Source organism: Pseudorasbora parva, chromosome 13, assembly GCF_024679245.1.
Source record: "Pseudorasbora parva isolate DD20220531a chromosome 13, ASM2467924v1, whole genome shotgun sequence".
Classification (NCBI taxonomy): Eukaryota; Metazoa; Chordata; class Actinopteri; order Cypriniformes; family Gobionidae; genus Pseudorasbora; species Pseudorasbora parva.
The window spans coordinates 8,154,749-8,172,060 of NC_090184.1; the positions used below are offsets into that span (position 1 = coordinate 8,154,749).

General features: G+C 38.5%; 1 protein-coding gene across 2 annotated transcripts in view; it reads left to right on the top strand.

Moving 5' to 3' along the window:
* The first annotated feature begins 531 nt into the window (after positions 1 to 531).
* plp2b (proteolipid protein 2b) overlaps positions 532 to 17,312 on the top strand; it is a 39,444-nt gene continuing 22,663 nt past the window's right edge. Inside the window, exon 1 of one of the 2 annotated variants that reach the window (XM_067413073.1) lies at positions 532 to 885. In XM_067413073.1, coding sequence (XP_067269174.1) covers positions 790 to 885 — 96 coding nt within the window. In that variant the 5' untranslated portion in view covers positions 532 to 789. The remainder of the gene's footprint in view (positions 886 to 17,312) is intronic. The other variant, XM_067413074.1, reaches the window with a different exon arrangement.

Below are 17,312 nucleotides of genomic sequence, written 5' to 3' on the forward strand. Positions count from 1 at the left end.
GTTACTGTACAACCCGTATTTTCTATCCCCTTACACTGCCCCTGCCCCTAAACCTACCCATCACAGGAAACATTCTGCATTTTTACTTTATCCAATATATATATATATATATATATATATATATATATATATATATATATATATATATATATATATATATATATATATACACACACACACACAATAATAATAATTTGTGATAGATTTGACAGCACTATATATAATACATTTTATATAATAAAATATTATATAAAGTGGCAAATGGGGTTTACTCTTTGAAAACTTCATGTAAAACTTAGTTATTCATGTAAAATCTATTCTCCTGAATGAAAATTTCCATAGGCTACAGCTGCAATGTTCCGGTGGTGTGTCAAAACTTAGTGCGCTGTCTACTTAGACAGCATTATAGGCAGTTCAGTTACTAACGAAATGCTGTCAGAACACTGTAGGTAGGAAGCTCACTAGGTTAAAACTCTTCCTCCCTCTAGTGGTTTTGCTCATAGTTTTGCTCCTGCTCCGTGATTTATCCACAAGAGACGACTAGTAAACTAAAGCCTTAGCCAACGCCCCGCACATTCACTCTTTCCTTTCACAGTTACCAAGTCGGACACTCTCAGGAAGTTCATGAAGAAGTTGAATAAGCTGCGTCAGAGTTAACTGAGTAACGTTAGACCAATAACTACACTTTTTTTTCCACGGTGTATTTGAACTGAATAGTCTTTGTGAACGTTTGCTAATACGGACACTAGGCTTTCTAAGAAGGCTGATTTACAGGAATACATCTGCAGAATGGCAGAAACTGAGGGAACTGCGTTCGGGGGCTGTTTGGAGAAACTGAAGAACTATGTGCGAACTCGGAAAGGAACGATCCTGGCGGCTGAAATAGTAAGTTATTGACATTGATGTGGCTATGATTTAACTATAGTTACATTTTTGTAAAACGCTTGCATACAATTGAGAGAAATAACGTCCGTTATTCATTTGGCTTCGTCGAAAGTGCGATAACAAGCAAAATGCTGATATGAAATAAATTAACTGTTGCCATGGAGACGCTCCCAATCATTGCTTAAAAACAATTCATCCACATTTAGTCATTTGACCACACACTTGAGTCACATAGAAAGTGAGATGTTTTGGAGTGACATGACATAGCCTACTGTAGGAAATGTATTGCTTTTGTTAAGTATTTCTCTGAGACCCCAAAACAAAAGTAACGTTAGAACTGTTACAGAGCACTTTTGAAACATAATGCTATCTTGTTTATTAAGTTAATCAGTTCATATATACGAGTTATATAAGTAATGAGTTACCAACCCGTTTGTCAAATGTACTATGTTGTTGAGTATTAAAGACCCCAAACAGTGCATACATGGGGTAAACAACATTGTCTAAGTTAATTGAAATGTGAGGGTGACCATAAACTACATACTTTTACCTTTGAAAGCTAAAAAAAAAGATGTGAAGAAAGTGTCAGATTTGTCATCCAAACACACAAGCAGCTGTGACTAAGATAAAATTATTACAAATGTGTAATACTATAAATTATTATAGTATTACACTGCAGCCACCTCAGAAAATATTTAAGCAGTTGTTATTGTGAGACTATGGCTATAAGCTAGTAATAGAAGTGGGTGAAAATAGTATTAATAGTGCTGTTGAATGAAATACCTCCCACCACGGAGCCATTTGAAACTTCACACTGACACACAAGTGTGTGCTTTTGGGAGGAGGTGGCATGGAATGCAGACCACGTGCTTGATGGTGTGAGGTCAGAGTGCATGAGGTTTCACCCATCTGCTGGAAAGATAGAAGCCGTCAGTCCTCAGAAAGGAGAAGTCCTGGACGATATGTCTGAAGATATACAGATATTGGAACTTGGCTGACAAAATGCTCTTTCTTTCTTTCTTTCTTTCTTTCTTTCTTTCTTTCTTTCTTTCTTTCTTTCTTTCTTTCTTTCTTTCTTTCTTTCTTTCTTTCTTTCTTTCTTTTATCTATCTATCTATCTATCTATCTATCTATCTATCTATCTATCTATCTATCTATCTATCTATCTATCTATCTATCTATCTATCTATCTATCTATCTATCTATCTATCTATCTATCTATCTATCGTTTGTCATTCTTTCTGTGCATAAGGCCTACAAACCGTACTTTTCATGTACATTTTTTCTTTCTTGCTTTCAAATTAAAACTGCTCTTCATCCTGTATACTACTGTAACAGAGGCCAGCTAGTAGTTGCTGTGCAAGTAAACCTCACTCCTCTGCCCTCAACAAACGCTCTAGCGACTGACACTAGAGGGTTGCAGCCTTTAGCCTCCTTGTTAGAGCGTCCGACTCTCATGCCCGGCGGACCCGGATTCCAATCCCGCTTGGAGCGGGAGGTTTGAACAGGAGGGGTTACACTACCTCAATCCAAAATCATTTAAATATTTAATTTGAATTGAATTCTCAATTCCATTCTAAATGATGCACAGCGTTGGAACAGATTTAAACGATTTATTCACTGAAAATCCAGACTGATCTCATGAAATGGCATATGATACACGTCGTATGCCATTTTGGCGTGCTATCAAGACGCATAATCGCTTTATAGCGTGTTTATCAATGCCGTTTCATTCTATCCCCCTACACTGCCCCTACCCCTAAATCTACCCATCACACATACACACACACACACACACACACACACACACACACACACACACACACACACACATACACACACAGCCTGGTGCACTATATTTCTGGGGACTCACCATAGGCATAATGGTTTTTATACTGTACAAACCATATATCCTATCCCCCTACACTGCCCCTGCCCCTAAACCTACCCATCACAGGAAACATTCTGAATTTTTACATTTTCAAAAGAACTCATGCTGTATGATTTATAAGCTTTTGTACCCATGGGGAGGGGACCTCAATTTAGGTCCCCACAGTGACACGAGTCCTCATGAGTGTGCATTTTAAAATAGGAAATTGCGCTACCATAGAAACAGTACTCTAAAACATTTTTTTAACTTCAAATTTGAAAGAAAACATTAAGACATATGACTTTGATGTTGTAATACCTTTTAGAGTCCAAATTATATAGTAAAATATATATTTTGCATGAAATATAAATAGCTTAACAGTAAACTTAAATCTTCTTCACACTTTTTTTTAAAAGTGCTTTCACTTCTGCAATAATCTGCTGACAAGTGTCTTCTTTAAAAAGCTGAACCTTACGTCTTTCAAAGCATTCATGAATAACAACCATTTACGTTCAGATATGCTCATAGGGGGTGACAGACAGTTAACAGGTTTAACTAAACACACATTTCTTTAATAGCTCTCAGTATCGTAAAAAACCCATATTGTAAATGAATAACATGGCTATAAAAAGTTTGGTTGCACTGTATTTTACAGTAGGTGTAGGCTTACAGTCCTAAGATAAGACAACATAGGTTAAGGGTAAGTTTAGGGATGGGTTACCTAGTAATTACCCAATTATTGTAATTACTATAATAAGCACATGGGGAATGAGACTGTAAAATAAAGTGCTACCAAAAGTTCTTATTAGGAATTCTTTTCAGGGTGAATGATTCAAAAAGAAGCTGCCAGAGAGATTTTGGAAACCCATAAGCTCACCTTGTCTTTGCATAAAAGACTATTAGAGATTATAAATGAAAAAACAGCTTGAATTAATCTTTCGTAGTTCACCACATTTCACATGCACCGTGTCCTCCTTAAATTTAACAGCAGCATATTGTGTCCTTATCAAAACAATCTAAATTTGTTGCTTGGAATCTGTTGTTTGACCGCCTTCCTTGAGATGCTATTGAGTAACTTTCACAAAATACTGTGGTATCAAGTTATATAACTAATTGATGGTTAAGGTCATGGACATTGGACATGATACACTCATTTTCAAGAGTTCAATTTTGTCATACAGACACACCCACAACTCAATGTGTAGAGCCACGGTCAACTGAAATGACACGCCTAGTGTCTTACAGTAAGAAAGCATGCATGCTGGGACTTCACTGAGACTCAGATGAGTGATGCATAGCTCTGTATATAGCTCTATTATATGTTGCTGTTTTGAATAGAAACAAATGTAAACACATGCAAGAATGTTTGGTCTGGTGAACAAGCTGTAGACGCCTTGCCATCACTAAGTGTGTCTTTGTGCATCTTTGGTTGTTGAATATTCATACACATTGCAAAGCAATGTGTATATTTTATTCATGTTTTATGTGCTGTATTGTAAAAGGGTTACATTTAATGTTTTTCGTGTGCATGTATCTTAGTTTTTGTTTCTTTTCTGACGTTTCCTTATTTATCTTTTCACCCTTGTGACCCTGTTCAGCTCGGAGCCCTCTGTAGTGGGTGTTCTTAAAGGGGCGGCGCTGCATTCTTGAATAGAGCTTCATTGTGCGCTGGCTGGACTTGAGTCTGCCTTGTGAGGCTCATAGAGGCAGTTTGTGCCAGTCCCCACAACTTATAAAGCTCCGATACATGTGCATGAAGGAGGGGTGCCTGATGACATCATGTTGCCCGATTCGCTCCTCGGCGCCCACAGGCATGAGCCCGGCGTAAAGACTCGCCTTCTGGTGCAGTGAAGTGGATTTAATGATTATTACATGACTTTGTAGTGCTTTAGAAAAACTTTTCAGCATGAGATTAAAATTCCTTTTCTCAGCTATTCAAACGAGGCGATATATTGAAATTTGTAAAGCTACAGTGAGCTTTTCTTTAGGCATGTTCATGCTTACTTTATAGGGGTGTGACGAGACATTTAGCTCATGAGACGAGATGAGACATGAGATTAGGTTCAGGAGAACAAGATTTTTGCTCTTTATTTTTAAGAAATCATCAATAACAAACAGGGTGGGAAGTTAACTTTTTTAGCCCACTAGCCCCAGTAGCTGGTGGATGCCCAATTTTACCAGCCACTTATATTTTTTACCAGCCACTTTTTCCTAAGTTCACATTTAGAAAAGAAAGAGCATTAGTATAGCATGAGGTGAATTCGGGCTGATTGGGACACTTTTCCCCAGTCATTTCAATGGCAGAAACTGTCACAATCATGAAATGAGTTACTCGACAAAGGTGCAGTATTGTTACCAGCAACATCATTCTTCGACAAAAACTGTCCAATCTGTTACAATGAATGTTTTAAGTTGTAAAAATATGTTTTACAATTCACCCGCTTCACATCACTTTGAAAAAGTACCTGCCATTGGCTTGTGGCGGGTGCTAATTTCCCACCCTGGTGACAAAATTCATGACTGGAAAAATAGACTGCTACTTTCTGAGTATGAATTATCAAATGCATTGAAAGACAACAATACTCAAGTAAGGTTTTGCCACAAACTCAACTGAATGGCTTCTCTCCTGGATGATTTCACATGAGTTTCTTCAGATCATAGGCTGTGTGTCCACAAAAGCGTTTTTTCACGCTGCTGGCTGGCTTTTCAATTGTTTTCAATGAGAGCGCCGCGTTTTTAGAACGCCTGGAGCGCACGAGGTGGTGAGCGAGTTTTTCACGCTCACGCGCTGAGCGCTCAGCGTTTTTAACAGGTCGCAGAGAGTTGAAGAATGTTCAACTTTGAGTAAAACGCAGTGCTCATCACTGTCACTCTTCACTCAGCCGTCCAATCACAGTGGAGGAGGGGCGGGACAAACACAACACAGACCAACTGCCAGACGACATTCTGCGTGTCGTCATCAGATGAAAACAAGCAATAATAACGGAACAAAATGATTTAAAACAAAAGCCAGAGCAAATACTTCACATTGGATCTGCAGTTTTATATAGAATTACAGAAACAAACTACCTGTAAAATTAGTAAGACTTACGCAAATTTTCCGTATCATAACAAGCAAAGAGTCTCAACTAAAAAAAAAAAAAACGCTGCCTGCCAAAACGCTCTCAAGCGCTCACAGCGAGGCGTTTTCAGCTGAGCGCCTAACGTTTTCTGCTGGCTAAAAACGCTTTGGTGGACACACAGCCTTACTTTACATGAATTTAGAGCTTCCAGAAATGAACTCTTTTCCACAAATTCGTCATAGAAATAAAAACAGTATAATTAACAAAAATAAATAAAACTGCTTTGTTTTGTCTTATTAAGTGCAACCATAATCAAAGTACTCTCTCAATATTCAAGAGACCTTACCAGGGCTAAAAGGTGGTTACAACAACTACACAGCCCTGCAGCTTAACACTGCATACAGAGGGCGTCCGAAACATAGTGTTGACGTGACCGTCAGAGTAAGAACAGCCAATCATATTACTTTTCCGGTGTTGCATGAACACAATTAGCTAAATCTGTGATAGTGTATTTGCATAGACTATCTGACTGGCTGATGCCTATGCTTGAAAAAGTTGAACACTGCAACACCAGTGACGTTACGCAATGGAACCCACAATTCAGTTTGCAATGCATGACGTTACCCATTCTAAGAAAATGAGAAGTGTTGACGCAAACGCCCTGTGTGAATGCAGCTTTAGATAGCTTTAATATTGTGAGACAGGCTACTATATGTCACCTAATTTGTGCACATCAGGGAGTTTGCGTGCCTACATAGAGCTAAACCGGATCGAATTTCTAAGCAATAAACATACTGCATAAGATTAATTCAGATTCTAATACTATGAATGCATGGATGAACTTTATTTTTAATGAAGATCCATCACACGTAGGGAAGAGATTGCACATTTGTTCTTTCATTTCACCATGGATTCGTTTGTAAACAAGAGACAGGATGAGATTACATAAATTAATTAAAGCTGCGAGCAGCGATGCCGGGCCCAAGCCGGTGGCACCGCCACCCCGCTGGCTTCAGACAAATTGTGCACAGGCAATATGCATTTAAACAGGAGAGTATTTTAAAATTGCTCAAATATGCCACATTTACTGCAGCAGCAGGTGCCACTATGACCACAAGCCACACCCATGATGTAATTTAAATATAGATGAATTCTAATGTAATATGATATAATACGTAATTTTCAAATATGTGCAAAGTTATCTTTTGCAGCTCAAAATTTTGTAAGTCAAGAAGGCCAGTATTTAATTCAAGGTCTTTTTATATTTTATTAATACAATTATTAAACTAATTATTTAAAACTATATTGTTAGTGCCCTACAAATGAAGTTGAATTCACCACATTAACTGCAGCAGTTGGTGCTGCTATGACTACGAACCACAACAGTCACATCTATGAGATCAATTAAATTTAATGAATCAATTTCATGTCAGATGATGTCACGTCAATTTCAAATGAGCGCAGAATACCGTCCGAATGGTGATATTGTATTATCCTAACACTTCTTTTCATGTGTTTTTGACTTACCTTAGCTACTTACAATCTTATGCAATTAAGCATGCTTTCATTTCAATATTTGTGGCATCCAATAAAAAAATGTTAATTACAAAATTAACAAATGGAGCCAAATCACAGAAACTGCAGCAATGATTTTAATATTAGTGTCAGGTAAGAGTAAGATGTGTGTCTAAATTTTATGGAAGTTTATTATAAACTTTATTATAAAATGTACTTATAAACTAGACTGGGTAAACCCAGCCTGATCTGCTGGTGATTTGACTTCGCCCTGCAACACAGTCTAAAAACCCATACATTAATTTCTACTGCTTCTGTTACACTTTTGCAGGAACAAATCACAGACTAACTTATCCACCTGGCACGCTATTGGCGGGTTTAACATGATGACGGATAGAGAAACGATGGATCATTGCTCATTGATCATGGCTCTTGTAGTCTGTTTAGTTGACTATCCAATTGCATACAGAGTCATTCGAATAATGCTCGTTGATCATGCCTCTTGTGCAGTAGAAAATACAGAGCAGACTCCTCAGACCAATGTTCAATCTTAAATTGAGCTTGGTCTGGTGATAGCCAGACAACTTATAAACCAGAAAATCATTTGAAATTGACTTTTTAAATCAATTTGATTTATATCAGTAAATAATTGATTTAAAGACATGTGTTTTAGAAAACACACACACACACACACACACACACACACACACACACACACAAACACACACACACACACACACACACACTCATGCAATGTTAAGTCTCAAAAACACCCATCACCCATTTATCACCCATTTATCATCAAGCATGTTAAGTCTCAAAAACACCCAAAAAGATAATTAAACTTTGACACTTTGCCATAGCAACAGTATATAAAATATCAGGAATCCATTCGTATGTCTATATCTGTCATGTTTTCACATTATACTGATGAGGTAAATCGGGTGAAAGTAAGACTTTGACTGAATATTGGCATGTAGATGTCTTCAGGCCAGGACTCTTGTCAAACATGTGAAGTTTGAGGCAGATCGGACATTGTATGCCTGAGTTACAACAACTTCCTGTGTCATTGCGAAACATCAACATTTGTGAGGCCGCCACGGACACACCCTTCAGGGAAAACTCAAGATCTTCCCATTTTAATGCCACAAAGGCCTTTAGATTAGACTGTGGAAATACGATGTTGATATGATTACATCTCTAGGAGGAGTTTGTTAAAGTACAACGTCTGGCAATGGCAAAAACTGCACCAATTTACCAAAGAAAATTAAAAATATCTCACTTCCTGTTGGTTTTTCAGATTTGGCGCCTTGGGTCTTTTTTGTAGGTATTGGGCTGTTGAATGCGCCTACCGAATTTCCATACTCATACATGAAACGTAGCATGAATGACGCTTAATTTAAATTTTGTAGGTGGTGCTATCGAACCATTTTGCCACGCCTAATTCTGAAACCCATATCAGATGTATGTTTTCACCACTTCTGATGCGTGTGCAAAGTTTCAGGAGTTTTCATGCGTGTTTAGGCCCTCAAAAATGTAATTCATTTGGGAGAAGAAGAATGATGGACTGAGCAATTACAATAAGGTCCTCACTCCTCAAGCCTTAAATATCTGACTTCCTGTTGGTTGGAGCTAATGACTGTAAATGAAAAAGTTGTCCGGCTCAAAGAGAAAAATATACTGTATATACAGAGTAGGCATGTGCCGATATCAATTTTTCATGTTGCGATTAATTGTGACGTTTTTATCACGGTATACGATATTATCACGATATTGAAATAAATTGCAAAAAAAAGTGTTGTCATAGCATAACAGCTTTAAGAACTATTTTTGTAATAACAAAAATAACTGAATGTTTAAATACAATAATACAATGCACCAAAAATATATACAGCTCTGGAAAAAAATTAAGAGAAATCAATGTTAAGTGGTCTCTTAATTTTTTCCATAGCTGTAAAAGTACAATTTTCAAACAGATTAAAGTGCAAAACAATTAGGCTATAAAGAACAACAGGTAACAAATTAATATAAAGTCTCATTATTTAATGTATTAACTAAGACTGAGCATTAGCTACATTTGTTACAGTAAGTATAATGTTTTTGGTAATGTTAGTTTAGAAATACTGATCATTGTTAGTTTTATCTTAGGTCCATTAAAAAAAGTTATGTTGTTATTAAACAGTATCTAAGAAATTAACATTACTTAGAATAATTCATTCTTTATAAGTATTTTTCATTGTCAGTTGGGTAATAATGAATTAACATATTAACTAAGTCATGTCTTTTGGACAAATAATTCATAAAATTCGAATCATTAGGGCATTAGGACATAATGTCTAATCATTAGGACATTATGTTTTAATCTGCATGTAGTCCAGATTAAAACATAATGTTTAAGTTTAAAAATAAATAGCCTATTAAGTCATTAAGTATTTGGTGCTGAGCCTGTGATGAACAACATTGAGATTACAAAAACGAATGGCTTTTTTAAAAACTGCTTCACTAGCACGGTTGCTTTTGTTTTCGGGATTTCCGGGGTAAGCGCTGCATTCTGCCGGTCATCAGCGCCCTCTGCTGTCACTGAGCAGCACTTCATTCAGCCCGTGTCCTTCACCCGTTCAGTCATGTGCAAACGCACGTTGGGCTTGTTTACATCTGAGCGCGTGTCCCTTTGACGCAGATTAGCGGTGTTGAGCATTTATACCGTTAATGGGCAAAGTATTCTTGAGTGCATTATAAAAAATGTAATAATTGTTAATAAATTATTATTTACAATATTTTGAAGGGCCCACAATAACAATATCGTGCATATTCATTATCGTGATATATCGCATTACCGAAAATCGGCACATGCCTAATACAGAGTTTGGTGACTGAAGATAAAACTAACCCCCTCACTTTTGACAAAAGACTGCATTACTTTTGTCAAAAGATGGCGCTACTGAGCTCCTCCACCACCCCTTTTTTAGGTCTTTGTCCATATCTACTGGACAGCATGTCTGATGTGTGTGTCGAGTTTCATGTAATTTGAAGAATTTTAAGAGTCTCAAAAGCAGCCAAAAATAATGTTATAGTTTGATGTGTTGCCGTGGCAACAGTATTTATAATATCAAGAATTGCTTACCAGCTTTATATCTGCTATGTTTTGACATTGTATTTAGAGCACGAAAGTTGTTTGGCCCGTTGAGATCTATATGTGCACCGAGTTTCATGCATGCAAGTGTGCAAGTGATATATAAGTGATTTAATGGTAAATGGACTGCATTTATATAGCGCTTTCAACAGACCCTATGGCCATCCAAAGCGCTTTACATGTTGCCTCACATTCACCCATCCATACACCCATTCATACACCGACGGCGGTGTCTGCCATGCAAGGCGCCATCCAGCTTGTCGGGAGCAGTTTGGGGTTTGGGGTGTCTTGCTCATGGACACCTCGACACTTGGTCAGGTGGAACCGGTGATTGAACCACCAACCTTCCGGTTTGTAGACAACCTACATGAACCACTGAGCCACTGTCGCATATCGTGCAAGTGTGTTTGATATATGGACCATGTTTTCAGACCTCAATTAAGGTGATTAATCACTTAATGATTAAAGCTACACTGTGTGATATTTTCCCCCATCTAGCGGTGAAAAGGTATATGACAACCAGTGAATATTAGTTTCTGTTCCTCTCAATTCGATACGGTGCCATCGAGTGTTAAAACGCGAAAGGCGAAGCTTGAATTTACGGGTATGTCCCTCTTTGGCTAATGTACTTTCAAGATGGAGGGGCAACATGGCGACCGGCATTCGAACCCCTCACCCGTATGTATTTTCAATGGCATATTATAAACTTACGAGAATACTTTATTACTTGGAAGAAGTAAATATACATTAAAGAGCACATATATTTTTCAAAGAACTAAGTGTTTTTAGCGAATAATAAACTAAAAAAGTTACACAGTGTAGCTTTAAGGTACGGTTGTATTGCTCAACTATTAATATGTATATTAGTAAAATGTATATTGCAAAATGCATTTAGTTCATGTAAGCTAATACATCCTTGTTAACAAATGGGTCTTGCAGTCTTTTACCTATTACATTCACATACACATTTCTAGGGTATAGCTAAAGAAACATTTATTTGTAATATTTTAATGTTTTAGTTATAGCTCCTCCCCTGTTTTGTTGTTGACAGAGTATCTGAGGAATGAATTTAACCACACTGCCCTCTTCTTAAAGACACACATGAAAACTGTGTATTTTAAAGGGGGGGTGAAACACTCAGTTTCAGTCAATCTCATGTCAATCTTGAGTACCTATAGAGTAGTATTGCATCCTTCCTATCTCCGAAAAGTTTTAGTTTTATTATATTTATAAAAGAAATATGGGCTGTTCCGAGTCTTTCCAGAAAAAAACGAGCGCCTTGAGGCGTATCGAGTGGGCGGAGCTAAAGAATGATGATCGCGAACAAAGCGGTGACGTCCTCAAGCGTAGAGGAACCCATGGCTATCTCAGCTAATACAGATAATGATCCAGAATCAAATCTGAGGCAGAAATAAATTGAACAGGAGAAACAGCAACATCAGGACGTCCGTCTCTGTGGTATGTACTGTATTTAGTGGCCTTTGTGTGTCTTTACTCGCATTTTATGAGGACATGATTCGGTTTATGGACTATTGTATGCGACTAAACCTTAGGCCGGAGACACACTGCAAGCGTGGCGTTTCTGCTGCGTGTCAGCCGCGGGGCGGCTGCCTGGCGTTTTCTCTGTCTTTGCACACCAGAAGCGTGTGTGTCGCGGCGCTGCTGCTGCTGGAAATCCCTATACTTCATGTTAAATATAAATATATTGCCTATTGATACAGCAAAGACAACGTCGGCAGTAGCCTATTGACCATACATGGTATTGACAGCAAAATAGGCTACAGAATATTTCGTTCTATATTGACAGGTTTAATATTTCAAAATCGATAATTATGTTGTTTTTTATTATTACAAGTAGGCCTATATCTGCATTTATGTTAACCTAAAGACTTTCAAACATGAAAATGTCATTTATTAATATGTATTAGTGTCAAAATGGCATATAAACATCTTTTCCTATGCTATTTTGCCTAGAAACGCTTCCAACACGCTCGCGTGTCGCGTGAAAAATAGGTGTCTCTTCTATTTGAAGCATGCACGCGTTTTCCGCGCGGCTCGGACCGCGCGTGAGCCGCACGGCTGGCGCAGGCAGTGTGTAAGGGCTAACCGGTTAACATGGGAGCCGAAATAAAAACGGACACGCCACGCAGCCGAGACGCTCACGACACGCTTGCAGTGTGTCCCCGGCCTTAGAGGTAGCAAGCAAAGCTGTTTTGCACGTCAGACTAGTGTAACGTTATACAACAGAGAAAAGCAATGGAGTAACTGTTAGCGCATTTGAATGACGAAGCACGCGATCGTGTCGTTTACTGATGTTTACTCATGCGTCCGTAGCCAAAAGCAGAGACATTTGAAGCCGTTTTACTCACCAGCTACTTCCAAAGCAGGACCGAACCTTTATCGCTGGGACCGCTCTGTCAAAAACACACTTCTTTGGTATGATTTGGTGAAGTCCTGTGACAGCAGTGGCGTGTAAATCCACTTTGAGACGCGACTGAAGCGATGTTGTGAAGCTTCCCGTCATTTCTGCGTTCAAATCGGTTCAAATGCAGCGCTGCCTTCCCGGAATGCTGTGCTGAAGCGTTGAAGTCGCTCGACGTCACCCATAGGAATAAAGTGGAGCGCGGCGCGCGACTTGAGCTAAAACTTCACAGACACATTCTGGGGACTGGAGACTTATATATTGTCAAAAGGGGCATAATAGGTTTTGCCCCTTTAACTAGACAAAGTAGGGTACATGTTTTACATTAAAGTATTTCATACATAATGCATGTAAATGTGATTTAAAAAACATGTTTTGTGTATAAATAAAAAAGTATAAATAATCTGATATGTATTAATTGTTGAACCACTTTGGTTCAAAGGAGAAAGTGCACCATGTTACTATGGTTTTTGGGAATCACTAACCCATGACATTACTGTTTCAAATCATGTTGTGTGTTATAACTCTTCAAACCTACATTCAAAATGTTTTTGGGTCATTAAAATGGGATAGTAACATGACTTTGCTGAAATTCTGAGGAAAACCAACCATGTAAAAAATAAATGAATATACATAAATCTTTAAAAGGTAAAGTTTGGAATAGTTAACATTGCAGAGCAGCTTGTAGTCATGTATGGGCACATCTGTGTGAAGAACTGTGAATGTAGTGTTACACGTTTGTCATACCAAGTTATGTTGAAGCCAAACAGCAGTCATTCTGCTGGCAGTAATATATTTATGAGCCCCAAGCTGGCTTCATTTCAAAGACATGGAGAGATAAGATTGTGCGTGTTTTCAACTGGCTACCCTAATGGAAAAAATGCCTTTCTCTGCTCTTTCTCTGGTATTTCAGGCTTAGCTGAAAATGAAAACGGTGCTAAAAATGGTTTGTTAGGTCAGAATTAACCTCAGCTATTAACGTCAGTCTGGTTGCCCTTTTGGCTGCCTCTGATATGCAATATGTGAAGTATTTGTGTTGTCAACTTGTCACTTTTGTATATAAAACAAGGCCAGTAAGGGCCACCTCAGTAACATTACTTCCGGGTTCATTTCACACCCCAAAGCGTTGTTTCGAGATGGAAAGGAGGTTACTGTTTATGGTAAAAGATTAAGATGGCATATAAATAAAATTAAGTATTTACAATAAGCACTGCAGCATTCTGTAAAAAAAAGCAAATGAAAAAAGAACTGTCAATTGTGATTTCATGGCACCTTTATTAAAGTACATTAGTGTCAAATATGAGTTGTATTTCAAATATTAGCCCAAGTAGCCTAATCATCATGAGTGATATAACAAGACTGCAGTGCGGGGTGTTTCCTCTGAGGAGGCAGAAAACAACACACATATTACAAAATATGACATTAAAGGGGTCTAATTACACCCTTTTACATAGTCTTGATTTAGTTTTTCGTGGTGTTTTTTTAATTTTATTATTTATCCTTTATTTATCCAGGTAAACTGTTTGAGAACCACTTCTCATTTACAAACATGACCATGACCTGTGTACTAGAATATGCTTGAATGTTCAAAAAAAAGAAACAACATATTACAGCACCTCTCTCCCTCGGACGTGCCTTTTAGTTCCCATTTCGATCAAGCCTCTCCTTCTGAAAAACAATGAATGAATGAATGAATGAGGCATTTATATAGCGCTTTCATATGTACTACTGTACACCCAAAGTGCTTTACACTCATTTCATGGGTCTCTCCTCAACCACCACCAGTGTGCAGCTCCACTTGGCTGATGCGACGTCAGTCACAGTACAACAACGCCAGTGCGCTCACCACACACCAGCGATAGGTGGAGAGCTAATTCAGTGGATGAGGATTATTAGGAGGCCATGATTGGTGAGGGCCAATCGAGGGAATTTGGCCAGGACACCGGGGTTACACCCCTACTCTTTACAAGAAGTGCCATGGGATTTTAAATGACCACAGAGAGTCAGGACCTCGGTTTAACGTCTCATCCGAAAGACGGATGTTATTGGATGTTATTTGTTGTTCAAATACAACATGTGCTTAGATTGGTTAGCTGGCTCCATGTGTTGAGATTTGCACTGCTTGGCGCGTTCGGGAAATGTCTAGTACTCACATAGATCCTGACCGATTTATCGGTCTGCTGATTTTATTGGGCGATATGAACCTGTCGCATATGTATCGACATCAGTGTATATTTTGCAGATAAGCCACCGATATGACTGCGCGACCACAGAAGGGAGTCCATCAACACCCAAAAGCTTTTGCTCGTGGGCCAACATTTCATTCAATAACTTTAGGCAGTTTTGCTGTTTAATGTTGATCGCATTATTTGACATATATGCATCTGCTCATAAGAGATTGCTGGTTCCTGCCTCTTCTTTTCCTGTGTTTTGATCAGATTCTGCACTTGTGCAGGAGATGTGTAAAAGCACCCTGTACCGTAGAACAGTGAAAACATTCAAAAATCTTGTCAATGTAGTGTTGCACGATATAAAAGTTAAAAAAATAAAAGATAAAAGTATTGCAATACCCTGCTATTACAAACGGTACGATATGGACTTTTATTATTACCGCTACTTTAAGGAGGACAGCGCTAAAAATTCTAAATTTGTGTCGATGTGTGACAGCAGGTGTCAGGACTTGTGTAGAGAGATCTGCTTCAGCTGTTCACTAAACATTGGGAGTGGAAGACATAAATATACGCGCAGTACACAGAATTATGCGTGCATGAGAAAAAGAAAGCGTGACGCAGGACGTGCTCACGCTGCCGGACTCTGACCTGAAGCGCGCACACACACACAACACACATTTCAGACCTTTCAGACAACATGCAATCGTCATTTAGTTCTCTTGTGGATTATTGTTTGGGTTTGAATGGTCAAACATATGTAAAAATGCACAGTCTGGCGAGTATTCAGGTAAATGTCAGATATGTCTTGAGTGAACGTGTACAGTTGAGGTAATGAGTGCAGGTCTTAAGCCAGACCTAATATTCTGTGTAATTAATGTTAATCAAACAATGAACAAAAGAAAACCACCACATGCTTGGCTAAATAACTAAAATATATTTATTAAGAATCAGTGTATAGTTAAATTATAGAGTGAAGACTAAGTAAGCAGTTTTATATTTGATTATTTAATTTCTTCCTTGACTTGCTACTGTTAAATAGACCTAATGTAGCTGAAAAATAAAGCACTGCTTTTGTCATATTGTTTGTAATTTGCATTTTTTGCTTAATCTACATTATAATTATAAAATTACATTTAAAAAATATTAAATTACTCGTATCATGAAATAAGATTCTGATCATCCCAACCTGTTGAAGTAAAAGGTTAGTGATTGATAACATGATTGATAATGCGACCTCTGTTAGGATGATCACACTTGCATGCAGTTATTAGAGCAATAAGAGGAGGGAATGGTCAAAAACCAGGGCAGGGACATGCTGGCCAAGTGAATTATTAGCAAAAAATAAATCTCAAAAAATAAAAGTCAAGAAATCTCCTGAACTCCAAACTGAATGTCAGAATGGGAAAGAAAGGCGATTTAAGCAATTTTGAGCGTGACATGGTTGTTGGTGCCAAACGGGCCGGTCTGAGTATTTCACAATCTGCTCAGTTACTGAGATTTTCACACACAACACTCTCTTGGATTTACAAAGTAAATGGTAAATGGACTGCATTTATATAGCGCTTTTAACAGACCCTATGGCCATCCAAAGCGCTTTACATTTTGCCTCGCATTCACCCATTCATACACCAACGGTGATGTCAGCCATGTAAGATGCCATCCAGATCGTCGGGAGCAGCTGGGGTTAGGTGACTTGCTCATGGACACTTTGACACTTGGTCAGGTGGAACCGGGGATTGAACCACCAACCTTTCGGTTTGTAGATAATCTACATGAACCACTGAGCCACTGCCGCCCAAAGAAAGGGGTGAAAATGGAAAAACATCCAGTATGCAGCAGTCCTGTGAGTGAAAATGCCTTGTTGATGCTAGAGGTCAGAGGAGAATGGGCCGACTGATTCAAGCTGATAGAAGAGCAACTTTGACTGAAATAACCACTCGTTTCAACCGAGGTATGCAGCAAAGCATTTGTGAAGCCACAACACACACAACCTTGAGGCGGATGGGCTACAACAGCAGAAGACCCCACCGGGTACCATTCATCTCCACTACAAATAGGAAAAAGAGGCTACAATTTGCACAAGCTCACCAAAATTGGGCAGTTGAAGACTGGAAAAATATTGCCTGGTCTGATGAGTCTCAATTTCTGATGGCATAAACAGAATCATAACATGGATCCTGGATCATGCCTTGTTACCACTGTGCAGGCTAACCACGGCCTACCTGAGCATTGTTTCTGACCATGTCCATCCCTT